The sequence below is a fragment of the Hippoglossus hippoglossus genome, chromosome 23, assembly GCF_009819705.1.
Source record: "Hippoglossus hippoglossus isolate fHipHip1 chromosome 23, fHipHip1.pri, whole genome shotgun sequence".
Classification (NCBI taxonomy): domain Eukaryota; kingdom Metazoa; phylum Chordata; class Actinopteri; order Pleuronectiformes; family Pleuronectidae; genus Hippoglossus; species Hippoglossus hippoglossus.
In genome coordinates, this window is record NC_047173.1 from 13971739 (window position 1) to 13999694 (window position 27956).

Sequence of the window (27956 nt, forward strand, 5' to 3'; positions counted from 1 at the left end):
TTAAACATCACCTTTTGTTCTATGTTCTCACCGTTTGGTCATCACCGCTTCTAGAGGTTTATGTGAAGCTCAGGATCAAAACTGTAGAGTGAAATAATCTGTAATAATCTGAAATGCACAACATTGAATACTGGATTTATAGAAATAAAACAATGATATAAACACACTTATCACTGAGACCCTAAAATCACTACCAATACTACCACATTTTAAACTTACAATTAAAGGTGTCACTAGAGTTAAGACTTAAATATGTAAAGTTTATGTTTTCAATCAATCTTGATGAGTTTGATTATTGGTTTGTCCCTTTTCTGTAGGTTGTAGCGTTAAATGTGTGCAAGTCTGCCCCCAAGTGTGTAAACAGCGTTACAACTCCATAAACCACAGTACTGTATGCTTTAAAATAACAATAATAATAGTAATAATAATCTTTAAAGTAATAAACTGTTACTACAGATGACATCCCATAATAGTCAGTGTGTCTGATCTTAACTTTAAAACTTTTACAGGTAATTTCCGACTTGATTTCTTTTTTAATTCCTTTGAATAAATGTGTTTAAATATGTTCCAATGCTACAAGTGCGACAACATGTGTTTGTGTTATTATTATTATTATTATTATTATTATTATTATCAGGGACATTGTGACGTTTACAGTGACGTCGTCCGTTCTGTTATTTACATCGACGCGCGCTCCCGCTGGGCTGCGTGCTCGCTCACGGGTCGCCCATCACACAGTCAGTGTGAGGAAGCTCAGCTGCTGCTCTTGATTCAAACACGGATTTATCCAACTGAAAAGTCAAAAGGTAAAATTATTTATAATAAATCTCATTTAAACCAACTCACAAACTTATATTTATGCTTAAATGTAAGTTTTACTAAGTTTTTTTCCCACTTCCAATAAGGAAGTAGGTCAAATAAAACCACTGTGCTGTGAACCGTTAGTTATAATATTACAAACATTACATTTATTCACTTGTATAAGTTTAACAACACAACAGCACAGTAACGTTGTCAGGACTCACATTACACTTAATATGCACCTGCACTGCCGTTTAAAATAAAATTATAGCAAGTATGAAAATGGTAATTATTTAATTATTCTTGTATGTGAAGCCTCCCTTGTGTAACTTGTTTGTCAGGTTATTTTAAAGTCTACAAGATATAAAATACCATGATTCATACTCACATTTTGACAATAATGACAATCAAAATAAACTTTGAAGTACGTTTGCTTCTGATGACAGCCCATAATAGTCACTGCCATAGTGTTTAACTTGTGTAAAGTAGTTGGCCTCCTTCCTAAAACTCAGGTGTCAGAGAATATGAGAGATAATAAATAATCTGCTGTCGTGAGGCTGTTTTAAAGTCATGTCGCAGCCTGAGGCTCGTTGAGGGGAAATGAAGCTCCATGTTGAAAATCACTTCCTTTTTGGGACTTCAGCAAACAGTGCTGTGGTTGTGTGTTAGTTATAATTCATATTTCTTAATGTGACCTTCCTGTGTGACCTGTGTTTTCTTTCCCCACTCAGATGTGGAAGTCGGTCGTGGGCCACGACGTGAAGGCGCAGGTGGCTGCAGAGGCCGATGACTGGGAGACGGACCCTGACTTCGAGGTGCTGAGGACAAAACCATGAAGTGCTCACAGTCCTTTCCTCCTCTATTCTGGATTTAATGGTCTTTTTGTGTTTCAGAATGACATATCCGAGCAGGAGCAGCGCTGGGGAGCCAAGACCATCGAGGGCTCTGGACGTCAAGAACACATCAGGTAAAGGAGGATGGTTGTAGTGGGTGCTGTGTTGCAACAGGAAGAGGAAGTGAGAACAGAGCAGCAGCTGTCAGGCAGCTACTGTCTCCTAATATGGGTAATTCATGATGATGACACAGTGACAGAGGGATTTAAAACACTGCTGGCTGCTGAAGTCAAACTGCTTGAATCACTTTGACTTGTTGACTGAAACTAACACAGGGAACTTTTGGAAACTTAAAAATCCCTTGTTTATCCCAGAGCAGTTAAAACTCACTGTTTCTTTACAAATGTCACATGTGCAGAGATCGTGCTGCATCTGTTTGTCGATTCATCAATTTAGATAAATTAGTTTCTTCATTCTTGAGAAAACTCCCGTGCTCTTGACAGATTTCATGTGTTTATGTGTGTATATGTGTCTATAAATGTGTATACGTATAAGTGTGTATACATGTGTGCATGTGTGTATGTATGTGTATATATGTATAAGTGTGTGTATAAGAGTGTATATGTTGGTATAAGTGTGTATGCATGTGTGTATATATACGTGTAGATGTGTGTGTAAGAGTGTATATTTTGGTATAAGGGTGTATGTATAAATGTGTCTATAAGAGTGTGTGTGTATAAGTGTGTGTATGTTTGTATATTTGTGTCTATGTGCACCTCTGTGTGCAGCCATCTTGACCACAGTGTGTGTGTGTGTGTGTGTGTGACAGCGTTGCGGAGCTCAGAAGCAAAGTGGCTACGGAGCACGAGCAGGGGAAGAAGAGAGAACACACTCCTAAAGCATCGTACGGATACGGAGGGAAGTTTGGCGTGGAGAAGGACCGAATGGACAAGGTTAACAAGCCACGCTATATAACCCAAATATATATATAACCTGCTCCTCTGATACGCTGCCAGATTTCACTTTTCACGTTGTTCTGTAGGCTGAATTTGTTCTTCAATGTTCCTCTTGCGTCCAGGGGGCTATGGGTCACGACTACGTGGCCAAGGTCAAGCAGCACTCCTCCCAGACAGATGCGGCTCAAGGGTTTGGCGGGAAATTTGGCGTTCAGAAGGACCGTGTTGATGAGGTTTGAAGAATCTAAAATAAATCTTTGCAATATAACTTAATTAATTGTTTTTTCTGAATGATTTAGTGCCTCCATACTTTGCAGGGTCTTAAACACTAGAGCTCTAGTATACAGTTAAAACAAGCAGCTAAAACCTTAGAATGTATTGTACAGTTTATTTTCCACTTCATAATTAATGTGATTGTCTAATTGTTTTTATGCAACAAGGTATTTTAAGCTGCATTCAGTATGATCAGTACAATTTATGACTGTTTTCTGTGCAGTCTGCCATGGGCTTTGAATACAAAGGGGAAGTGCAGCAACATGCGTCTCAGAGAGGTGGGTCAACAGTTTTCTAATATAAAAGTATAAATTTGTATTTAACAGACAGTTAACGGTCTATAGTTCAGGATTTTGCTGACAATCTTTTCTGGCTCCAGATCATTCGAAGGGATTTGGAGGAAAGTACGGCGTGGAGAAGGACAAAGTGGACAAGGCCGCGCTGGGGTACGACTATAAAAGCCAGACGGAGAAGCACCAGTCGCAAAAAGGTGAGTTCAAGATGTTTTAATTAGCATCAAAAAATGTTATTTTTTCAAATGTTCATCTTGTTTTCTCCAGACTACGCGAAGGGATTTGGAGGAAAATACGGCGTGGAGACGGAGAAGGTGGACAAAGTGGCTTTGGGGTACGACTATAAAGGAGAAACTGAGAAGCATCAGTCACAAAGAGGCGAGTTTGAGTCGCAGCGTTTGTCAGTGTTGACGCCATTGTCTCCTGCCTCAGGTCTAATGTCTAACGTTGGTCTTCATCAGATTATTCAAAGGGCTTTGGGGGGAAGTTCGGCGTGGAGAAGGACAAAGTAGATAAAGCAGCTTTGGGCTACGACTACAAAGGGGCGACGGAGAAACATCAGTCACAAAAAGGTGAGACAACGCTCGCACGTGTGTCACAGGAAAACCAGTGACGTTCATGGGACTGAACCAATTCCTGTCTGTTCAGATTACTCAGCAGGTTTCGGGGGTCGATATGGAGTACAGGCCGATCGCCAAGATAAGGTCAGGATTCTCATTATTGATTCATCAGCCAGGGTTAAATGATCAATTCTTTATTCTGCAAGCTGTGATTAAATAATAAGAAATCAGAATTTCCTGTTTGCAGGAATGTAATGTTTCCATTATGACGATTTAAACATTTATACATTTTTCCTAGAGCGCTGTCGGCTTCTCAGATATTGAAGCACCGTCCTCTGCTTATGAAAAGACACAACCCCTGGAGGCCTGTAGGTTTTATTCTCTTCCTCCCTGCACTCCATTTAATCATGACAAGTGTTGGACGTCACTGCCATTGCACCGTTGTCATATTTACGTTTGTTTCCCTGCAGCGTCGTCAGGCGCAGGGAAGCTGAAGGCTCGTTTTGAGAACATGGCCAAAGCTTCAGACGAGGAGAACCGGAAGAAAGTTGATGAAGAGCGAGTGAGGAGACAGGCCAGAGAGAAGAGGGAGCGAGAGGAGGCCAAACGTAGACAGCAGGTAAAAACATGAACTGTAAACTGACACATAAACTAATGTTTAACATATATATTCATGATTCTGTGTTTTGCTGTGTTTCCTGTAGGAGCAGAGCAGCAAAGAGGAGGAACGTTCTCCACCTCCTGTTCCATGTGTGGCTCCAGAGTACGAGATGCCAGCGGAAATACACCATTACATGCCAGAGATACAAGAAAGACCAGAACCAGAGCTTGAACCTGAACCAGAATATGAGCCTGAGCCTGAACCAGAATATGAGCCTGAGCCAGAGCCTGAGCCTGAACCAGAATATGAGTCAGAGCCTGAGCCTGATGTAAGACCCTCTGATTCAATCTAACATCACTTCAACCAAATAATAGATTAATTTAATCTGTCGTTTGAAAGTATAAGTCTTCTCCAGGATTTGCGATTTGATCTCAATGCTCCTGTGCTGTTTGCAGGATGAACCAGAGTACGAGGAGCCTCCAGATTTGCCTCCACGCTCAGAAGATTTCCTCGAACTTGAGGCCCCACCGCTTCCTGACAGGTCGGCAGAGGTGGAGGAAGATGACGGGGATTATGATGCAATTGCTGAACGGCCTCCTCCTCTTCCTCCTGTGGAGACAGGTCTGCCTCTGAGTCGGCTGCAGTTGAAACGTTTAACATGTTTGCATGTGAAGTGCACGTTCATTTCAGTTTTCTTTTACAGATGACAATGAGTATGAAGACCTGACATGTGGACAGAAGGCAATAGCCATTTACGACTATCAGGGAGGTACGTCACTTCTTCCACGCTTCGTTTTTTTTTTACATTTAACGATCGTCTTCACACTCAAAGCGACAAATCCTACGATCTCATTTGTGCAGAGGCGGACGATGAGATCTCCTTCAACCCAGACGACGTGATCAACAACATAGAGATGATCGACGAAGGCTGGTGGAAGGGAGAGTGTCACGGACGCACCGGTCTGTTCCCAGCTACTTATGTTCAGCTCATGTAGTTTGGGACTTTCTGCTTCACTTTAAACGATCTCAGATTTCTCAGGTTGTTCAACAGAGGGAATTCAGCTGTGTATTTATACAATAAATCACTGAAAAGCTTCTGATCAGCTGATTTCAATCCTCTTACTCGGTGGTAATAACTTTCTTATATAATATGACCAATAAAGTTATGCATCCTGTATCTGCAATAAACTGGAGTCAATAAACTATTCTACAGGCAGGATTCTGTGTGTTTGTATTTTACATTCCTTGTATTGTATTGTATTTCATCATGATCATATTATAATAAGCTGGATTAAATACAAAGTGTCTTGAAGCAGAGTTTGGTTTAAAACTGAAAAAACAAATAGTTACTGTTGTCAAGTGTTTCACTAACAACACAAACTACTTGACGGATTGTCACGAAACTTGGAGGAAGGATGCGTTATACGTTTTTTTCCACTTTCTTTAAACATAGGACTATTGTCAAAATTTTCCCTTCTGTCATTAATTTCGAGTCTGAAAATAGATGTAAAACAATAACGAGGAGATTTGCAGTCTCCCTCTAACCTGAGCAACCGCCACCAGGTTTGCTATAATGATTTTAATCATATCAACGAATCTTAAATGGTACAATACAAAAAATAATATGTAAGCTGTGGATCAGTTAATATTTTTTTATCAGAATAAGCATAGATTCAAATTGCAGTGGAGAATATATGACAATCACCTGTTATGTTGTATTCAGACAAATATATTTTACATAAAGTCGTATTTTCGTAAAACTTGTTTCTAAACTTGGTCTAACATGAAGAAGAAGCTGCGGCTCCATGAGAACCAACATGCTCCTGCAGTGGATTACTCTACAACAGCAGGCCTGCTCGAGTGAAGGATCCAGCAGCAGGCAGCGACACTTGTCATGTAGAGATCAGTACATGAAATGATCCCGTGTGTTTCTGCAACAAAAGTCTTTGAAGCCAAGAAAACCTCCTTAAGTTTCCTCTGGCTCACCAGGCGATGCCCTTCTTCTTCTTGCCCTTTCCACCTTTCTTTGCCATCCGCTTGCCTTTCATCTTCTTGGCCTGACGCTGGCTCATCCACACAGGGTACTGTCCGTTTTCGTCCAACAGGGTTGTCTTGTTGCGTTTGGCGTCCATGTCCATCTTCCCCTCTGTAAACACAAAAGGCAATGGTCAAAGGTCTGAAAACAGCTATAGTTCACGCTGAATATCGCCTGTGGGCCACGATCGCTCAGTCACTCACCGTCATCAGCCTGCTGCTTTATGATCTTGTCCGCCGGCACCACGGTGGCGATCTCCTGCACGTCAGCCATGAGAGCGTCTCCTTTCTTGTCCAAATTCAGAGCCTGCTTCAGACGAGCCAGCTCCTTGGGGGCGTTTTTCTTCCTCTTCTCCGCGCGCATCTTCCTCTTCCACTTGCTCCGCAGGCTTTTTGCCATCTTGAGGAGGTTCTGAAATAAACAAACAACACATCAGTCATTATATTGGAGTTAATGGCAGATGCGTTAAGCAAAGGCAGCTCTTTATGGTTTAAGTTAAGTACTTATCTAACCCACCAGATCACTTGATCCTCGTCCCCAAACAAGTATGGACAGATTATGGTTTTTAATAAAACACTCAAATTTATGTTCCTGCAGCAGAGTTTTCTTCATTTGTCTATAAAAGCAGTCAGGATGACGACAAAGGACATTTATGTAGTATTTATGTATTATGTAATAACAAATGAAATGTGTTAATGGGGATAAGTTTGAACACAGAGTAGTTTAAGAGTTTGTTTGTTTAAAAGAACGGACTCACGTGACACGAGATCATACATGTGAATCCTATGTGTCCACCTGAATACAAAGCTAACGTTGCACATTGTCTATAACGCGTTGCAGCTACATGACATGAATATATGTCAGTTAGCTACAGCCACGACCACAACTAGCTTTACAGTTCATTTCTACCACAGCAAGCTAACCGAGGTCTGCTAGCTAGTTAGCTCTCGAGCTGCCGCTGTGAGAAATCTCGCAAGGAAACACCTAAAAAAGCTAACGTTAGCTTATCCCACATGCTAAGTGTGTTAGCACAACGTAAACAGTAAACATCACTTACTTTACGAGCGCGTAGTTTAAGTTAAATGATTAAATGTCCCCACACGCTCCTCACACGTGTTTACAGGAGGAGAGGAAAGACGGAAGAACGCGTTTCCGAAGAAGCTGTCACGTGATTGGCTCTTTTTTGGGAGCCTGAAGACCCTGGTTTCTGATTGGCTCGCGGTCTCAACCAGGAAGTGCAAGCGACTGTGGAATGTAAACAACACGTAAAGGAGAATATCGGGTGTAAACGAGCGGTTTTCACGGGTTTATTCAAACCTCAGCTATAAACTAAGCTTCTAAACCTGTAGTAGCATCCATCGGTGTGGTAACTAGTAACTTGTATCAGTCATTTTGGCTGTTTAACTGGGATTTGTTCGAGCAGCTTCCCCACAGATGCTCAACATGTTGGAAGCGGCTGCAGAGCAAATGGTGGTTCACAGAGATTTCCAGGCAGCGTTTGACACATGTGACCGAAGTCTGCAGAGTCTCTGCGGCCCGGAGGCAGAGGACAGCCGGTGAGAGTCCGAAGCCCACGTGTTTCCTTCAGCCTGGGAGTCAGGTGTGTCACTGTGTGTCTTTTTGTTTTTTTGTCCCCACAGGTCCGCAGAGTTCAAGGCTGGTTTCTGCACTATAGGGATCCAAGCCCTGGCTGAGCTCAACCAGTGGCCCGGTGTCCTCCCCTGGGTCCTCCAGCAGTACGAGCTCCAGGAGAAGATACCTGCGAAGATCATGCAGATGTGGTGAGTGGAGCTCAAACAGGCTGTGAATCCACCAACTCAGCAGGAGATTGTTTAACTACACATTTTGGTAAAGAATGAATTGTTTTAATGAGCAAAAACTACCAATCATTCCCTGTTACAGAGAGGTTTTGATTATTACATCTGTTTTAAACCAGTATATCAAAACAGTTGCCAATAAAAACATGTTTTGTTGATGGACCTGTTGCTTAATCAACCATTTGAGTTCTCAAAATTGATTCTCTCATTTTTATATTGGCAGCATACTTCTTTACTCGAAGGTGGGGGAGCCTGCTGTGATGCAGGAGGCAGCCAGAGTTTGGTTACACTGTCCGTCCAACAGCAAAGCGTCGGGGTTCGGGACAGTCGCAGAACTGCACCTGCTGCATGTCCTCGTCCCTCTCGGACGCACGGACGAGGCTCGGGAGTTGATCGTCGGCGAGGTTGGGGGAAGGGCGTTCACGGAAGACCAGAGACGGACGGCGCTGGATGTTGTAGATGAAAGAGAGCAACAGAATCTAGAGCCGCCTCTAAATCCTGGTGGCAGCCCTAACTCTGCACATAGTGTCTCAAATAAAGGTAACAAATGGCTGTTTCTTTAGATGCATTTTACAAAATCAAATAAGTGTAAATATTGAATATAGACAGTCTCTCTCTCTGGGTGTGTTTATGCTCTACAGGTGCTGTCATCCATAAACTCAAAGCCATGCTTCGTTTTTTATACAAAAAACTTTTTATGACCGGCTCTGGCTCATTCTCTTTGCGGAGAATCTTTCTGGCAGCCGTCCTTCTCTACATGCTCTTACTTCGAATGGATCCAGGTTGGATAAAATGTTCTTTGCATCTCACTTCCATCACCGGGTTTGTTGAAGTATAAAACGTTTGCATTTCCTCCTGTTGTTTGCCCTCAGCTCTCCCGTCATCATTCCTGTGGATTTCCAAACTTCTTGAGCTGCTCAAACAGATGTGGAGCACCATGGTTGCACCGTACTACCATTCTCTCACTCAGAGCAAAGGACTGTAAAAGACTGAAAGACACTTTATGTTTTGTCCATAGTTATGACCCATTTCTATCTTTTTTGTAAGAGAAGATGGCTTAGTTATATCCACTTTTGCCCCAGTCAGGTTGATTGTTGTTTGGTGGTTTGCTTTGTTTGTTTGCAGCAGGATTTTTGCAAAACTACTGCACAGATTTAGACAAAACTTGGTGGAAGGATGAGACAAGGGTCAAGAAAGAACTCAGGACATTTTGGCCTGTATCTGGGCAAAGAGGCACTTTTCACTTTCTTTAACGGTGCTTTTGACATTCTCACCAATTTCCCAGAGAATAATTCATGAATCTTGATGAAATAAAATACATTTAGGATATGTATGAATGTGAGCAGTGTGGTGAATTGGATTTAACGGGACTGTTGGGCATTGGTGTCATCCTACCTATGAAAACCATCAGTCATATGAACAACCAGAGAAAAACATTTCCCATGTATATTTGTTAATTTTTTGTTAGAAACCTCAGACTTTTTTATTGCTGCCACTAACACATGTTTTAATTTTTATCATAACAATAACTTTATTTAACCAGTACGATTAGTCCCAGATTTTACAGGAGCAGCAGTGCCTACATCACTTATAACTCAGTTATAAAGAAATAACAAAGGAGTAATAATGGATCAACAATGTGATCAGAATGTCAATGGAAGACATACAAATTATGGGTGACAAAATATGACAATGAATATGTGCAATAAATATATACATATATATGAGTTTTGTGTTTTATTGATAGTTTAATTAAGTTTTGTGTTTTAGTTAAGTTTTGTGTTTTATGGTTGTATGGAGTAAATCACACTTGGGGTTAAAAGTTAAACAAAGAAATGGGAAAACTTTAAATCAAATACACGACTAATTAATTAATTAATTAATCAATTTAAATGACAGGATTTCAAAATTGAATCTATTGGGAAAATTGCCCATTTAAAAAAATCTAGTCCAACCTCAACGATGGCAAAATGTTATATCACAACACTGCGCTGCTATAAATAAAACATAGTTTCACTTTATTTACACATAAGCGGTTTTACTATTTGAAATAAAGTCATTGGAGAAATCGTCACAAAATGCTTATAAAGTTGAATGAAATGTGTCATAGAAATCCGCGCATGGCAACTGGTAGGTTTCGTTTTCTGCGAACAGAGAGACTGCAAAGTGAAACTGAGGAGCTGACGTGGATGCGATGTTTACTGGGAAACGAGAGAAGAACGACGTACTCGAACAGATGATTTAAAAAACACAACACACGTTCGACTCCTGTTCTGTTGAGAAGCGAGAAGTGAAGTCTGACATCATGTTCTCTGGGTTCTCCAGGTTTTGTTATACATTTACAAGAAGGGACCTTCAATACGGTGAGTAGAGTAACGACATTATCCTGTGTGATGATGGGGATGATGGTGGTTTGATGCTGAATGTGATTTTTCAGTAGTTACCAGATGAATTTAATCTCTACACTTGGGGCTGGACGATATTCCCCAAATTACGTCAAGATACAAATTTCAGTCAATGTAGATTCATACATTTCATTGAAAAGAAAAAAGAAATATATATAAGAATTATATTGATATATATTGAATCTTTGTTAAATTGCTGTTAAAATTCTTATAAAATACTGCTGTAAGTTATTGATATTGTTTTCATTGTACACTACTGTTGTGTAATGCAACTTTACAGTTTGTTTTTGACATTGTGTTGATTCAATTATTGTGCAGTGTGGCATGTCAAAGAGAAACTAACACAGCACACAGGAGCAAATGGTATCAACCAAATGTTGTATGTGTGTCTGTATTAACACATTATTTATTGTTTGTATTATTTTCTTCATTATCCAGGTGTTTCTGTGGTTCTAGTTCACTCAGTGTTATTTGACTTGTTGCCTGTACAGTGGTGTTTTCTAAAAGGGAGTAGGCAAAGACAGATTAACATGAAGGCATCGCACACAAACCTTTGGTGTGGTGTGTTGCTGTATTGACAGTTGCATCACAGGTGAATCCATCCAATGGATAATATGCTATTTTCATTCATTTTGAATATTTCCACTGGTCTGTCCCAGAAATGAGAGGCCTCAGCAACTACCAGCTGTCCTGCTGCGTCAACACTTTGCTGCAGACCCTCTCTGCGACCTGGGAGCTGTCAGCCCTGCTGGAAAAGTAAGACAATGAAGTTGTATGTTCACATTGCTGACCTACAAGGAAGCAAAGCCTCAAAACAAGGTGGTAAATCCGGATTTTAGTATATTATATGTACATGTACTTGTTAAATTAATGAAGATTGTTGATGATTTATTGATGTGCACAAGGTGGGATTCAGCTGGTGTGAGAGCAGACAGTCCTAACGTCCCCCTGCAGTTGAAGAGAGTCCTCGCAGCCATGACGAGGGACCATACGCAGAACATTGCCCATCTAGACTTCCTGCACTGTCTGGACAGAAACTGCGTTCGACGTAAGAGCCGCAGATTCACACGGTCAACGTGTCACACTGATGTTTATTTCCCACCTTGTGACAATGAAACTGTTTTGTAGTTTGTATGCAGCACGACGCCGATGAAGTCTTCCTCTCCATCCTGAACTTCATGCAGCAACAGATGGACGACAGAGAACTGGTCGGCCTGTAACCTTTAGCATTCTGAGTTTTTCACCTGGTAGTGTGTCATATGTTTGCTTACCTTTGTTTTCTCCGTCAGGCTCAGGAAATCCAGAATCTGTACAAGGTTTCTGTGGAAACTCACCTGCAGTGTTTGGAGTGCAGCTCCGTCCAGACTCAGACCAGCTTCCAGCTCAGCCTGCATCTGCACGTGAAGGAAGATCACGACTCTCTGGTGCAGTTTCTTTGTTTGTGGACAATTTTTGCCATGAATTTTACAAGAAGATAGAAACCACAGTCATGTCTGTACAGCAGGTATGAGTTGTTATAAATTAGCTTAGCTTAGCACCTGTTAATTCTCACTTATTGAATCATCATTGAATTATCTTATCTCTTTTTTAACCCTAACCCTAACCCGCCTACTGTTTTCTAGTCTTTATGCTAAGCTAAGCTAACCAGCTGCTGATACTGACTGTACAGATGTGAGAGTGGTCTTGATCCTTTCGTCAAACTGTCGTTAAGAAAGCAAATTTAACATAGTCCCCAAAATGTCAAATAATCCATCATACTAATAATACGATTTCAACGCACGTGTTTCTGACATTTTCAGGAAGGTTGCATATCCTCCTTCTTAGAGGATCAGGAGTTAAGGGGCAGAAATTGCTGCTTTTGTGCACAATGTGGAAGCAAGACTCCGTCTAGACGGGTGAGGTTTGAATCAAATGTGACCCAAAGATATTAACTAACCTTATCGTCAACTTATACATGTAATTGTATCTTTCAGGGTGTCAAACTGCTCTCCTTGCCTCGTATCTTGTGCGTGCACCTGAAGCGGTTTCGGAACAGCCGTGGTGACATCAGAAAACTTGATTGCAGGGTGACCTTTCCAGAGACCTTTGACTTCTCTGAGATCGCTAGAGGTGGATTCTCCACAGACTTTGCCCAGGTACTTGTATTTCCTATCTACTCTCTGGATATTGTATTTTGTCATCTAAAAGTGTATTTGTTCTTCTAGGATGAGTACACCTACACTTTGTATGCAGTGGTAGTGCACTCTGGTGGTACAATGTGGGGGCACTACACTGCCTATGTTCGTCATAGGGGGAGCCAGCAATGGTACCATGCAGACGACAGCCACGTGCAGAAGGTTTGTTCAATAAGACATTTGAATGCAGTTTATTCCTGACTTTCTACTTCATTATGATCTACAGAAGTGAAATAGGTTTTACTCTTTTGTAACTAATTCTGGCTTTTTATTTCAACACACAGGTTTCCTGGGAACAAGTGCAGAGAACGTATGGAAAATATTATGGGTCTGTCTGGCTTTTTCACTTTCTCTCTAAAGGATGACAAGATTGAATTCATTCATGTATCTGTATGCTAAACATGAAGCTATAAGCCACAGCCACTTAATCATAGCCTCAGCCAAACTCTGCCTCCTAGAACTTAAACTTAACACATGTTATATAGACCAAACAAACAAACCACACAAAGGTGTTTGTGCTGACCTATGTGAGCGAAAACCAGCTTAGATGCATTATTCTCTTTCCTCCCTGCTTTAATTTGACTGTGGAGTGCCTCAGGGCTCTGTCCTGATTCACCTGTTATTTTACAATTGCATGTTCCCATTTGGGAGCACAATTTGTAGATATAACGGTGCATTGATGATATTTCTCAACTTTCTAATAGGTGATCAAAATTTGCATTTCTTATTGTCAGCTTTATCTTCATGTGTGAAAGTCACTTAAATATTACTTTGATCAAACTAAATTTACTTCTTTTAATTCTAATAAAAACTCAATGTTTCTGTCTTTCCACCGTCAAACATGTTGGAATACAGAAGATGACCAATGAACATGAGACTAACATTAAAACCTGCTCAAAGCAGCCACCAGCTGCTTTTTAGGGTTAAATTGAAGATTTTCATCAATAACATGTAAATCCAGTACTTGACTTCCACTGACATCATGGAGCTTTCATCTTCCTACTCGCGGAAACAGCCTAAAGTCTTAAGACAAAGCCTTATTGTCTGTTCCTCGGGGGAGATTAGAGACTAAAGGTGGCGGTGTTTTTGTAGTGGGGGCTTTTTAAACTTTTGAACTTCTAAACAGAGGAAATCCATCTTGTCTGTCTTGTCTTCCAACAACAAACATCTTTTTCCCTTACACCTGGTAGTTACATTTTCACTTTTTATGTCTGGTAAATCTTTTGTTCCTTTTATCCTTTTCCTGCCCCATCTCCGAGAGGCACAACTTTGTTTGATACATCTCTGTCTTATTTTTTACAGCGGCACAGCGTACATGTTAATGTACAGAAGAGGATCCAAACAGGAGGGACCACAACCTGAATTCTCCGGATGAATGTGACACGAGGTTCAATATAGGTCTGAGATGGAAAGTATAGGAATTTAATGAATTAAATACTTACTTGATTGATATCATTAGTTTAAATTTGAGATTTTATTGCACATAGTGACTGGTTTAAATGTTTAATGTTTTGTCTGACCTCATAGAAATACTGCAGGGAAAGGGTTAGGGTGTATACTTTACACCAGCATCGTAATTTCTGCCTGACAGCAGTAGGTGGCGTTCAAGACTTGAAACACTGAAGGGTTTTCCACTCTCAGACCACACACAATGCAAACGAGCTCAGTGACACCGGGGGGTGGTTTGAAGAGAATGCTTAGCTTAGATGTTCACTGTTTGGGGGGAAATACCTGCAATGGGGCTCAGTGCTCATTTTCCTGACACTGCGGTAAAATGTGTGAGTCACTCATGAAGAACAATGAAGTCATTCTGTCTGATTTGAGGCGGCCAAAAACATCACCAACAAAAATTCAAATTAACATCTCACTATTTATTGTATTTTATCACTACCTATTTTATCACTACATATAACTATCAACTTTCCTTTTACAAAACTGGTTTTAACACCTTCATCTTTTTGTCTTTTGTTGACGCACCAACGTCGGCACATCTCCCAACCCCCCGAGCTCAGAATGTTAGTACTTAAGATCTGTATATATTTATTTTTAAAAATGCATTGCAGAGACTATCTCGCAATGAAGGGAGTTTAAACGTTGCAGTTGTAACCACAGCACTTGAGTGCTCGGCATAGGCTGTCAGCACAGCCTCTAAAGTTCCCACTCGTTTGGCCAGGATTCAGGGGGACCGTGTGAAATGGTGCCTATGTGCTGCACAGCTCTGACAGAATGGAACATGCCTGCACAGTGCCACAGGCCGTGGGCCCCGTGCTTAGTCATCTCGCTGCCATGTAGCATAGTCGCTGCTTTCTGTATAGGTGGTGACTTCCTCCCACATTGAGACCAAAGACCAGGACTAGATATGTGCGTTATGTGTCTAGACTTGAGTCAGTGTCACAGATATGGTTTGGTGTTTTTGAATTGTGTTGGTGACGTTACATTGCATCTTGAAAAACTGATGATGGAAACAGTTATAATAATAAAGTTTGTTAATGTCTGTATACTAAGAGGAAAGTTGCATTTTTTCATAATAAGAAATTATCATAACTCTGGGTACTCTGATGGATTTATGAGATGGTTTTATTTTTTACCAGTTTTTAGAAATACTCAGATCTTTCAGCTATAGTGTACTTCTTTATATTACTGCATGAAAATACTATGTGTAATGTGTCGGGGTGGCTCTTAGTAATGAACCCACAAAGAATCCTCATCCAAGCCTGCAGTTTCCCTTCAACTCCATAAAGTGTTGAGTGTTTTTCACCACATTATTTTGTTTTTCTGGCCGGAAATTTTACTGTTTTGGCTCAGTCGTACTGAGAAGTTTGACTTTAAACGATTCTGAACATCCATCGGAATGCTACCTGCCTAGCACCAAACGTAGGACAGCAAACAAACATTTGCTTTTTCATCAGAGATGAGCGACGAGCCACATTTCCCTCAGGACTTGGTAGAGACCAAAAACAGCTAAAAGCCCAGCGTGAAACATGTTTACTGCAAAATTAAGTCCTGCATTCAAAATATTACATATGTACAAGAATTGAGGTATTGGTAAAAAAATATACTTAAAGTACTATAATGCTGACTAGCACCTTTTAGCACACTAAGTGTACATCACATTATTGGGTGGTAGTGTATAAGCACAACTCAAGCTATAGGTGGGAAGAGGTGAACCTAATTTAAACATTTTTATACTGTTGAGTAGTTTATTCTACAAAAAGTGTATGTGCCTTATAAGTACATTAAATATTCTTGGTAACTGCCTTATAATACTTGGTGTTTAGAATATATACCGTACATCCCTAATAGCCAACCAATATGTATAATGTATAGGCCAAGAGCATTTTTAGAAGAAACATTAGAATCTGAATAGAGTATTATAACTCCTACATATCCAGGGAACCGATTATTCTCTCTGTGGGGCTTTGATTACTTATTCGTGTTGTACGACCATGTGTCAGGGTTCAAGTTTGACGAGCACCTGCCCAGCGCAGCCCTGACATTGACCCCTGCAGACACTATCAAGGCGGCAACATGCCAGAGGCAGCACAGCCAAAGGCCACATGTAGCCTGTAAAACCTGACTGAGCGTCTGGACGTCTCAGTTTCCTTTCAAGCACGTGTCACACATGCCTGAGGTCTCGGTCTCTATTGTTTGAGGTTGAGCTCTGGCCCCTGGACGTGGTTATACAGACACTTTACGGCAGATCATAGTCTCCAATTTAGTTTCAGCCCTTTATCTCGGTCAGGTGTTAGCCAGTTCGCAGAGATTCCCTTCAGCTGGATTGTGAATTTCTCCAGCAGTGATAGTGATTGACACAATGCATGAGCTGAAGCAGACACATAGGCTGTGGAAGCAGGGAGATTGTTCAGACTTTGCCGTGTGGCAACACTTAAAACTGTTTTCTTTGGAGAATATCTCTAGGTTCGTTAATGCTTTTTCGTCATTGTTGATGTGTGTTTACCAGTTACTAGGTGAGCACACCACTGATGCGTCGAGGAGAAAATGGAATTTGGCTATGTGAGAACCACTCTTAAATTTTCCCTTTTTTGTGGAGGATTTCACAGGCTCAGATAAATGCCTTGTGCCTTTTCAAATGCAACTCACAGCAAAGCAGTATTCCAGCCCTCTGTCTGTCTTTTGATGATCACCAATAATAATAGTCATTCCATGTCAAAGAAGAAGCCTCATGCTGTTCAGACACAGGCAGAAAGCAGTAGGAAAGCAGTGGAGTTGAACTGTGAACTGCAAAGATACAAAGGTTGTATTATAATATTTTACCCATGCTGGTAGCTTGGCTCTATGGAAATGCCAGGTTGTTGGATGGGACACTTCACAACGTCAGCAGCTATTGGATATATTGCCATTAAGTTTTGCACATTTGTGGTCCTCAGAGGATGATTTAATGACTAAATAAATATAAAAATAGGAAACAAAATACAATAAAAAAAATATAGCTTAACCACATCAAATTGCATCATATTTTCTAATTACAGAGAAATTAGAGGGGAATTAAAAGGAAAGGTATTATAGGTTTTATACTTCTCATCCAGTTATTGCGGTTTTGTCGGTTTTGTAGCTACTATGAGTCATTTTCATGCGTATTATACATTTCTATGTCATAATGTTTTTTACGTGTTAATACAGACATATAGACTCAAGTGACTGTGTGTTCCAGTTTCTTTGCTGTCTGTTTCATTCTGAAATCACAAGTTTCTTCCTGTGTTTTTATTTTTACAGTCGTAGACAGGAACTCATTTTTGTGCACTGTCTCTACGCACTTCTGCTTTTCTGCTCAGAACAGAGACTATGAATGAAGTGGACTTTTGCACTGATCCTTGCATGTTTCCTCCTGTAAGAAATGACTTTGTTAGGGAAGATGTGCTTCCTGTAAAGAACCCCAGACTCTTTATTGCTCCGATTCTACATAAATGAATCTATCAGAAAAGTGTCATGAATGCTTCGGGGGTGGCAGCCAGCTTGCACAGCTTTCCTTTGGTTACATAATGAGGTTTCAAATAGGAAATGATTATCTTTCGCTCTCGGGCCTGGTGGCCATGGTGAAGTCTGCTTTTGTAAATAACAAACAAGGAACTGAAGGCAAATGTCCACGTATCGTTTGCCTCTAATATACAAAGACTACTAAATCAGATAAAGGAGCATATAACTAAAAATGGATCAGCAAATTTCTCTATGAAAAGAAAATCCTCCACAATTTAAAAAAGGCCTAAATCCAGATTTAAACCCCGACTTCTGTCATCGAGGAATGTTTGTCTATGACCTTGATTTGTGATTAGTTACCTCCAGTTTCAGAATGGCGGCTCTTGGCTCATATTTAGGTCATACTGGTGAATTCTGGCAAGTATCTGCGAGCTTTAGGTGTAAACACATAGGCTGCATTGGTCTGTGAACAAGCTGCAGCGATTTTAGTGGAATTTGTGGTATGAGCAGTCGTGTCGAGGAAGGAGCCTTATCTTTCCCCAGTGAGATCATAAAATTTCCTCTCAGGAGGTAGAAGGGGAGTCCGGTCGTCACTGAGTTTTCCCTCTCGCTTCACGTGTTCGGTTGTCCTCCCTGAGATTCTTGGCAGATGCAGCATAATAAATAGAACATCTGCTGAGTTTTCTAGGAAAAGGGATGTCGAGCAGTCAAACTTCTATAAGTGAACAGCAAAGAAAAAAAGGGCAGCTCAAGTTTGGTCTGGTTTGGTTTGGACTAGAACGGCAGTTGGGGTTGATTCGCTTTCATTTTGGTCGACTCAAAATGGCAAGTGACACTGTTATTTAGCAGCTAATGATATGTATTCAATCTCAGTTATTTTTCGGGTTATTTATATTTACTATGAAGCGCACTTCCAGCTGAGAGGACTCGGGAGTGGGTTGCAGATATTGGTTCTCACGGGAGGTGAGCGGAGGCCCCTTCGGTAACAACGGTCATCACATGTAGCATCTCCTCAGAGTGACCCGACGCTCCACCCTGGTCTTCGTGCTTCTGTCGTTACCCTTCAGTTAGCGCCTTATCTCAGCTGCTTATCATCAGACACAGGATCCAGGGAAGATCAGCCATCATCTCGGAAGCCAGGCGGCTCGGGTTACAGGGGAAATGGCTTCACTGACGGGCCCAGGTAACCGTCTGTCAGTTTGTGAGCGTCCTACCTCAAAGCTTGCTCCTGCTCTGACATGCACACCGCCATGTCTGTGCACTGGTGGCCCCTCTGTGGGCCCTTCTAGTATGAAGGATTTGTTGTGTATGGTATGATGGGTTTTTATTTTGGCTATGCAGTGCTTTGCATCAGCTGAGTAAAAAAAACGACTGTGATCCAAAAGCCAATAGCAAATTTATCTCTTGTTGTGACTTGTCTAAACATTATTAGACAGTATCACAATAAATCCTCATCTTCACATGGCAATCCCTCAAATTAAAATTCTTCTCAGCATAAAGGTATGAATGGAATTGCACCTTCAGGGTAACCACTGCCTCACCGTTCCAGCGCTCAGCCAGTGATAAGCTCACAACAACTTGTGAACCGCTGCGAACACACATTTCAGCTGTGCCTGTGTATACATGCCAATCAGTTGCTACATCGCTGCTCCAGTTAATGATTTGTACAGTGGGAGAAAAACTTGTGACAGCGAGAGGGCTCATAGCGAAACTGGTCTAGATAAAAAAAAAAAAAGCCTTTTTTTCACTTCTCGTTGGTGCACCTTGCCATGTTTAAGAGGCCTGACCCAGGTTCACTGGCTCTGTAATATGGGCTGGGCACCTTGAGAAGTGAGCTATCCATTGTCAAACCTCTTTGACCTGCTCTCTCCTTCAGCCTCTCCTATTTCCGCACAAAGACTCTCTAATGCCAGGTAGCTGGCGCTGGCATTCCTATTGCATTCCACCATGGGGAAGTTGCCGGGATCAGGATGAAAAATGCCTGAAACAAAGGTCTACTCTCATTCACAGGGTTTAGGGTTCTGTGGGAAAGTCCTGGCTGGACAGAGGTTGGATGGCAGAGGAATGCGAAGCGGGGCATAGCTCACACAGTCTCTATGACACAGAACCAAAGACACATTGACAAGGTGGGGGTCTTCAGAGAGGAGTCAGCCCCCATGAAAGAGGATCACAGAATAACAGAAGTATATCCTTCATTTCTCAGGTTTAGGACAGTGAAGTCATCAGTCCTGCAAACACGATGGGTAGAGCTTTGAATTTGACGTCTTGGTGGTAGCTCTGGTCCGTATCCCCTCAAATCCATCATTTCTGGTCTTATTTGCTTTTATTTGATAGTGACATTAGGGAGAGTTGACATATAACAACGCAGTCATTCCCAAAGCTTTTGGCCCGTGGACATTTTTGGAAATACACCTCTGCTTTCTGGCAGAGCTGAGAAAATTGAAACCACTCTCAGTGCCCATTAAATATAAGGCTACGGACAGCAGCCAGTTAGCTTAGCACAAAAGACAGAAACAGTATTTCACAATAACAATTGATAGCAAAAATTTTATTACGAACAAATTCAAAAATGAATTATTACATCAATAGTTTTTTCATTTGTAGAGGTATTAAGTCCATTCCTTTGCTGGCTCATGCTGAGGTTAGGTGCCTGACCTCGCTTCACCCTCCCTCCCCTGAGTCATATCTAAACCTAGGCTTGTAAAGATTTAGATAGGAATTTACTGTCAAGGCTTTTCACTCTCCCACTACAAATACCAATATATTTTTGATAAAGTATCTTCAGCTGTGAGGAGGAGATGAGGTTAAGTTACCTTTAAGTGACGGTTAAAGGTTTTGCCGACCAGATCTTTCTCATTTTAGTTGGACTGAATGATGAAAGAATACAGGTAATCATGTTTAGCCCTTGCTAGCCATGTGGCTCATAGATTGTAATATCAGTAGGTCCATCCACTACGTTGTTCCAGATGTAAACATCCCAACCACTGAATGTATTCATGGTGCCAAGAGGACGCCTCCTAATGATTTTGGTAATCCCCTGACTTCTGCTCTAGAACCACAATAAGGTTTGTGTTTTGGTTTGGTCTCGACAACCACAAAGTTTTACTCCCTCCCTCAGAATGGACTTTATTAACTGCAATTCAGTTTAACATATTTTTTCATCACCATATACCTCCAAAACAAAAATATTTGCATTAGCGTCAATGGTAGCAAGCTAAATAAAGATGGTGAACATCAGCATTTATTTCATTAAGAACCCAATTTATATAATTTATAACTAAATGCCCCCAAAACTAATATCATTACCACTACCCCAAAGCTAATTATTGATGGTTAGCATGCTAACAAGCTAAACAAAGATGGTTAACATGCTAAACCTCACACCTGTTTAACATCAGCTAGTCAAAGATAACCAAATTTGTTTCCTCCAAGGTAATTAACACTACCAATTTGTTTCGATGCTAGTTAGCAAATATTAGCGTGCTACCATGCAAAACTAAGAGGGTTAACTTGCTTATCTTAATCTTGTTAGCCAAATTGGATCACCCATGCAGAGTAAAGCTACTGCGCAACTCTGTAAACACACAGAAACAATGTCAACGACAATTCCAATCATTTGCATTTCACTCGATACTTAACCACAGATCGCGATGCTTCCGGATCCAAAAGTTATCGATGCCTTTTTCTTCAAAGGTTTTTCTATAGATACAGATTGACACATTTTTCCGTATGTACATCACAGCCACCTAAACAGTTAAAGCTGCCATTTGTTTATACTGAGCTGAGGCCTGCTATCTGCTCAGGCTTTATATCATCTCCAGAGTCTATACATAGAGTGTGGTCGGTGGGCGTTGGAGATGGAGTATGTGGGGAAAGGAGAGGAGATCTGTTGCAGCCCACAGGCCCCCTCGGATTCTCTGATGTGGCTTCGTGACTTCCTCGGCAATGCAAGGCCTTCTGGGATATTTGCACTGAAGCAGTCTCCAGGTTTTTTAGCAATCGAGCGTTTGGAGTGTGACCGAGTGCACGGGCCTCTGCATCTTTAAGCGTACGTCGGAGAATTTTCTTTGCCGCTCTTTCACAACGCGTTGTTGTAAAACTTTCCCCTTTGATGTGTGTGGACACAGTTGCTTCCTTATAGCTGAAAACGAAAGGACACAACACCCTCACCGTGCAGGTGATTGTGCTGACGGGTGGGGCACGTTTAAGGTTGTGCCATGCAAACTTGCTTCCGCTTCACATCTGTGAAATGTGCAGCCTTTAATACACAATGGCATTCCCACTGTTTTCTCATGGGCTGCTATCAGTCTTATTCAAACAAGGTGCTCTGGTTCATGAGATAAACAGTGAGCTATTATCTTTGCTATCTCCAGTCCACTGCACAGTGATGCATTAGAGGCCACTTTAATGGATAATAACAGGTTAAGATGAGAAGAAAAATGTTAATGTTCACAGATATTCGATCCCGTTTTGATTTGTTTTAATACTTTGCTGCTTTTCATTAAGCGAATAAGGCTGCTGAGAGGCCCAGCCCCTCTCATCTGCAGCCTGTTATGGCGGAGCGGGGGGATGACATCATATTGGTCTCAGAGCGGCGGCTGGTAATTGGCCTGCTCTCCTCCTCCAACGGCACGGGCCAAACAGAACACACAAGTGGAGCCAGGCAATGCAAGTCAGATGCACTGGGTTTTTCCAGAGTGGCTGGTGGGGCCTCAGTGCAGACTGAGAGCCAAGAGGCCTCGGAGAGGGGTACACCAATCCAACTGTAAATGTCAGAAATGAATGAAGGGCCTCAACTCAAAATGAAATCTGATATAATGCGCCCCAGGCCAGCCTGTTTGATCTGCTGCACAATCCGCTGCTGTAGTCGTCTGGATAACTGCGCCTTTTCTGCTTGATATGACTTTGCAAAAGCATTTTCATGTGGACGTTTTGTGAGAGCCAACGTCAATGAGTTCTCAGCCCACACAAAGTTCCATTACAGAGAGACTGGAGTGCTACACCTCTGGGGCTGCGGAGGAGCCACAGCCAGTGATTGTTTGTAATATTAAAATCCGAGCGAGATTTCTCCGTTCTGAACAAGTTCACACGCCTCGCGATGCGGATGCATTACTGGCGACAGATGATGTAAAGCTCCACAAGGCTTCATTCTGAAACTCCCAGCACATGTGAAAAATGGCCAGAGGATGAAACATCTGGAAATGAGATTAAACCTGCAGGTTCAGATGTGTGTCTTGTAGATGGAAATCCCACGAGCAGGACAATAACATGCAAAAACAACCAATCCCATTATTTGTTTAAGCAGCTATTTGATGTGGCAACATGAGTGAGCCTAATTGGTTGCAGTGGACCTGTGAATGAGACCTGGTTCTACCCTGTGGCCAGGCTCACACACAACACATGAGATACCTCTGTCCTAATAAAGCACCGTGTTTATCTTTTATAGAGGCTGTTCAGTCATGCCACCATGTTTCATGCTCTGTGGTTGTTGCACAGAAAAATTCGGCGGCGTACTGATCTTCTGATTACATCGGCAGAGGATTACATAAACCTCTCTGTTATCATGTAGGGGAACAGTTGTGAGAACATGTTTGGTTTTCCAAGCCTGTGTGGGAAAACTGCGTTCCTGCTGTGTCAAAAGAGGGTGCAGTGCTTAGCGTGTTGGCACGTGCCCGTCCGCCTTTCTGTCGGCCATTGCTGTTTCCCCACATCAGTGACAGATAGAAGTTGTCAACGGAAGGTCACACTGAGCCTGAAGGTGGTGAAAACATCACATTCTGTGTTTGGACTGAGGGAAGCGGGGCGTCTGTGGTCAAAATGTGTCAAAGAGCAGAGCTGCACCGCTTCCACAGAAATTGTTCTTCAAATGCTTTCACTCTCTTCGTTGTATGTTGAGTTGATTTCCGATAACGTGATAGTAACTTGTGGCCTGAAAGATAAGATGCAGGCGCAAAAAAGTCACGAGTCACCATATTGTCTTAGATAAAAGCCGCTTTATTACCTAATTATATGTCACTATCAGAAAATCCCACATGTTGTTTAAAGTCACAGTCATAATGTCTCTTCCACTGGTTTTAATGCCAATTTTCAATGTGTACACCGACATTTGACTGCCACTCATCTTGTTGTTCGATGTGCTTGTGCAATAGTTTGATGGCACTTAATTCTTACGAATTAGAGCCAAGCAGCTGTTTATCTCAATAATCCAAGTAACTAACATTTTGATGGTAGTCGATGGAAACTCGCATTTAAAATATTTTTTGTTTTATAAATACTTGAGTAAATGTGATTTTGAAAATATGGCATGATTATGCCTTTTTTTTTATGTTAAGATAAAATTATGTAATATTATGTCATTTCATTGCATTAAAGTTGTATCTGATGCTTCCTGTCCTCCTAAAATGTCAAAATAACTGATGTAATTTCAGTTTGATCTGCTGTGTGGTTACACTGGTGCATGTGTACTTTTTGCGTGGGAGGCAGTCTGTGGCAGATTTACATCAAGGACCCTGATACTTTCTCCATGTGTTCCCCTTATCTTGTTTACCTCTTTATTAAAATAAAACCGAAAGCTTTTGAGATAAATTGCGATAAAATCCTTTGAAGTGCAAAGACTCACTTAAGAGTAGGTGGCCATAAAGGACACCTCCCTCATCTAGTTTGATAAGGAGGTATCAATAAAATGACTGAAATCATTTGATTGATTAGATTTGACAGAACGAGGGACACAAATGTATGTTTTATTTATACTGCGTCTGGTCTAGAAGCTCTGGTTCTGTGGGTGTGAGACAATTTACTTTGATAATGATGACTTTACCTTTTCACACCGAATCGTAGACAACTGTGGATGAAAGGCTTATTGTCTTTAAACTCCGCTGGGAGCCGGTCAAAGCTAAATAGTGTGTTCACACGTAGCCCATCTTTCATTATTCGTTGCTGCTGAATACACATTCCCCAGCACATCCTCTCTGTCTCTCAGCTGGTGAGCTATAGCTTTCGAGGCAGGGTCTGCGCCGGAGGGAGGAAATGATTGTGGGAATGTGTTATCACTTTCTCCCTCTTGTGCACATTCTCTAGGGCCAGTTGAATGTCATATATTTGTGTTTCTTATCTGCCAGATGAGAAAGAGCGCCGTTTCACAACACGGACGAGAATGACACATGTCCTATGCATTTTTTTTTTTACATTTTGACGTTTCTGTGTGTCATGTTAGAGACGATTACGCCGGACTGGACATGTCCACCGAAATATCAAATGTCATGTAGGCTGCACAGTGGAAAAGTCTATATCATGTTCCCCATCCGTCAAACGCAGCTCTGGAGGAAGCAGACCCAGCTGTTGTTGGCCATTGATACCTTTGTTGTTCCTCTCTGCTGAACCGCAATAGTCTGCAGTCGCAACCCTCAGCTGTTAACCTCATATTGCGCTTGTCTCTCAAATATGATTGCCTCATTCTTCCTCTCGCAGCGCAGTTTGCACTTGGACCAGACTGGTAACTTCTGATCTGTAACTCATGTGTTCGTACCGCTCACTGTAGCACAGGTATAAAGCACATGTAGGTACTTATGTACTCTTAACCAAACAGTGCCAGAGATATATAAGTTGTAAAACGTAGATTTTTGCTTTGTGTTTTTTTATTAAATGTCACAGACTTTACAGAATATCAACAAAAAAAACATTTCATATTATGTTTGCACAATCTCGAGTCTTCTTTTCCCCAAAATGTCACATTTCTTGGATCAGATTCTGGTATAAACTCAGTTTCGACATAATATGTAGTTGTGTTTTGTTTGCAGGGGCAGCACAAACACAGCAGGGCGTGATTCTACGTTGTGACCTGGGATTAGCATCAAACATCACTGTATTTGCATTCGCCAATAGATTGATTTCAGGAAACCATACAGAATGCAAACATATATACAGTCCTCTTCGCATCTGAGAACTCATATCAGTTTGACAGCCGTGACTGCAAAGGGTGGAGAGAGGAGCCGCACCTTGAAGGCCCTGGCAGCTTTTCATGTCTAGCAAACAGCCACATGTGTCAAACTTCTCCTCCCACGCAGCACATTTCACACATTCCTAAAGAATGTTTGCTTTTTTACCAGGTCAACAGAATAAATCCAGCGCTGCATTGTGTCTCATCAACTTTGAGCAGCTTTCCGTGACCATTCTATGAGGCTTGTTTCATCTTGTGCAATTCGTTCTTTGCCCAGTCATCAGTTTTTCTGCAGTCCCATTGAAAGTCTTGCTCAGTGAGTATTTATGTCTTCATGGGCTGACCATAAAGACAGCTTCCCTGTGCTTTCATTTCCTCAGTGACGGTGGGAATCCTGACGAAGGGTTTGAGCTCTGGCCGTGGCTCAAACCATAACATATGCCTCACTACTTCCTGTTATCAGTGATTACATAAAGGTCGGAAACAAAGACATCCTACATTGTTAGGGAAGTAGCCGAACCTCCCTCGAGTTCCATGAGAATGGAATCATCACCAGTTTTATGATGACACTGATGAGAGGGGATCGTGCATGATATCAACTCCTTTAAAAGAGGATGTGGTCCACGGTTATGCTCTGTGAGGCAGTGGTTTGAGCCAGCATGCTCATAGTGACAATGCTAACATGCGGATGTTTAGCAGGTATATTGTATTGTATTGTAACACTTTTTCACCATAGTGTGTTAGATTCATCGGTCATAAATCAGAGTATGGATGTCTATACCAAATTTGTACCAATTCATCAGGTAGATTTCAAGAGAGCTTGGTGCTTGGTGATGTTGGTGCCAGCAGAGGAAAGGTCAGAGGGTAAGTTAAGTCATCCACTACAGACAATTAATGTATGTTTTAAATTGTATTCAAAATTCATCCAGATGAGATTATTCAGTCTGGACCAACCGAGAGTTCTGACCAGACCATGTAGTGGCTGTGTTGCATGAAGATAACTTGCACAAGCTGGTATCTTAAAGGTCTGATGCTTGCATGTTTCTGTTTGCACACAGTATGTAGGCCATTACAAAGCATTGTGTTGTTCTTGTGCGAGTGCTGAGGAGCCAGAGTGACATAGCTGGAACTTCAGCAGGGCTCCCCAGGGACAGGGCCTCGGTCCTGGGAAGCAGTGACCTAGGATCAGCCGGACCATCGCAGCTTCAGGCTGCAGCAGCACTGTAAACCTCCGTCTTTCCCAGCGTGGGTTGGCCCACGGCTGACATTTGAACAGCTATCAGAATAAGCCCAGTTCCTCCCAGACTTTCGGTGGGAAGAATTGATGATTTGATCTTCGATGACTCTAGGCAGAGAGGAAGAAGTTTTCTCCTGGGCGATAACTATTATTAACAGGGCTGATATCCTGCTAAAGAAGGCAGTCCTTGTGGGAATGTTTATTAGGTTCAAATGTCATATTGTGTGTGAAAAATACTGAGTGTGTGTGTGTGTGGTGGAGGGGTGTAGCATGTTGTATCATGACGGGTCCGAGCCACCTCTCATACCTTAGGGGGCTCTTAGTTTGGTAACAAAGCCCTATCTGGTTCTGCAAGCTTGTTATTTGATTAAGACTAATCTCCAGGTTTTGATTTCAACTGGTTTTGTCTGGGGAGGAAGTACGTTTTGCTCTGTTTCTGTGTCTAAACTAAAGCTCAGCCTGTTAAACTGGATTTTGAGCTCTTTGAGCTGAAGAGAGCTGCACCCTGAGTGATGTGTAAAGGAGGAAGGCATGGGAAAATGCTGACCAAACTGTTTTACAATGACATGTAAAAGCAGAAAAAAAAATTCCATTCATTACAGGCATCGTTTTGACATTTTGGAGGAGAGAAGGCTTAAACCCTCTCTGTCTGAGAGCTAGACAAGAATATTGGAACCTTGTCTTTATATACTGTGTTAAGCTAGGGCCTGCAGTCAGTTAGCAGTGAAACTGAATACAGGGAAGCAGCTAACCTGGTTACGTCAAAATCCCCTACCAGCATATTTGAAGCTCATTATTTACATGTTATAACTCTTTTGTGGTGTATTGGGGGGTTGTATACCAGACCATGTCTAAGTACTCCCATTCAATATAATATTATGTCTTGAAACTGATTTTTGCACAAATTAAACAAACAAGGTATAACATGTGAATTAGTGAGATTTAGTAATGCTTGTAGGGATATTTTTGCCTCTGATCCAGCCGGCTGTCTCTCCCTTTTTCCAGTCGTTATGCTAAGCTAGGCTAACTGTCTCCTGGCTGCAGCGGATACAGATTCAAGCTAATGGTCTTGGGCGCCACATGGAAAGTTGTACCCTTTG

General features: G+C 41.6%; 4 protein-coding genes across 6 annotated transcripts; 3 read left to right on the forward strand and 1 right to left on the reverse strand.

Moving 5' to 3' along the window:
* Positions 1–697: 697 nt before the first annotated feature.
* hcls1 (hematopoietic cell-specific Lyn substrate 1) lies at positions 698–5533 on the forward strand. Of its 2 annotated transcripts, XM_034578067.1 has the most exons (16): positions 698–806; positions 1533–1616; positions 1695–1768; positions 2464–2587; positions 2713–2823; positions 3087–3141; positions 3243–3353; positions 3424–3534; positions 3618–3728; positions 3805–3860; positions 4015–4084; positions 4187–4335; positions 4421–4637; positions 4771–4938; positions 5021–5086; positions 5179–5533. In XM_034578067.1, the coding sequence occupies exons 2-16, from the start codon at positions 1533–1535 to the stop codon at positions 5310–5312; spliced, it is 1641 nt and encodes a 546-aa protein (XP_034433958.1). In that variant the 5' UTR covers positions 698–806; the 3' UTR covers positions 5313–5533. The 2 variants fall into 2 exon arrangements, with proteins under 2 accessions (XP_034433958.1, XP_034433959.1); XM_034578068.1 differs by lacking the exon at positions 3424–3534.
* A 421-nt stretch (positions 5534–5954) lies between these two features.
* Positions 5955–7529, reverse strand: llph (LLP homolog, long-term synaptic facilitation factor). Its single transcript, XM_034578098.1, has 3 exons — positions 7410–7529; positions 6556–6763; positions 5955–6463 (listed from the first exon to the last, which is right to left on the reverse strand). The coding sequence occupies exons 2-3, from the start codon at positions 6749–6751 to the stop codon at positions 6300–6302; spliced, it is 360 nt and encodes a 119-aa protein (XP_034433989.1). The 5' UTR covers positions 6752–6763; positions 7410–7529; the 3' UTR covers positions 5955–6299.
* Positions 7530–7590: 61 nt separating this feature from the next.
* On the forward strand, positions 7591–9896 carry pex26 (peroxisomal biogenesis factor 26). Of its 2 annotated transcripts, none has more exons than XM_034578077.1 (6): positions 7591–7908; positions 7993–8133; positions 8393–8709; positions 8811–8951; positions 9042–9199; positions 9560–9884. In XM_034578077.1, exons 1-5 carry the CDS (start codon positions 7787–7789, stop codon positions 9152–9154), a joined length of 834 nt encoding a protein of 277 aa, XP_034433968.1. In that variant the 5' UTR covers positions 7591–7786; the 3' UTR covers positions 9155–9199; positions 9560–9884. The 2 variants fall into 2 exon arrangements, 1 of the variants encoding a protein (XP_034433968.1); XR_004613052.1 differs by having other exon boundaries at positions 7592–7908; positions 9042–9744; positions 9788–9896.
* Positions 9897–10341: 445 nt separating this feature from the next.
* On the forward strand, positions 10342–15254 carry usp18 (ubiquitin specific peptidase 18). The gene is made up of 10 exons (XM_034578075.1): positions 10342–10532; positions 11234–11330; positions 11480–11622; positions 11703–11782; positions 11864–11998; positions 12374–12469; positions 12548–12709; positions 12779–12910; positions 13033–13076; positions 14051–15254. Exons 1-10 carry the CDS (start codon positions 10475–10477, stop codon positions 14121–14123), a joined length of 1020 nt encoding a protein of 339 aa, XP_034433966.1. The 5' UTR covers positions 10342–10474; the 3' UTR covers positions 14124–15254.
* Positions 15255–27956: the final 12702 nt, after the last annotated feature.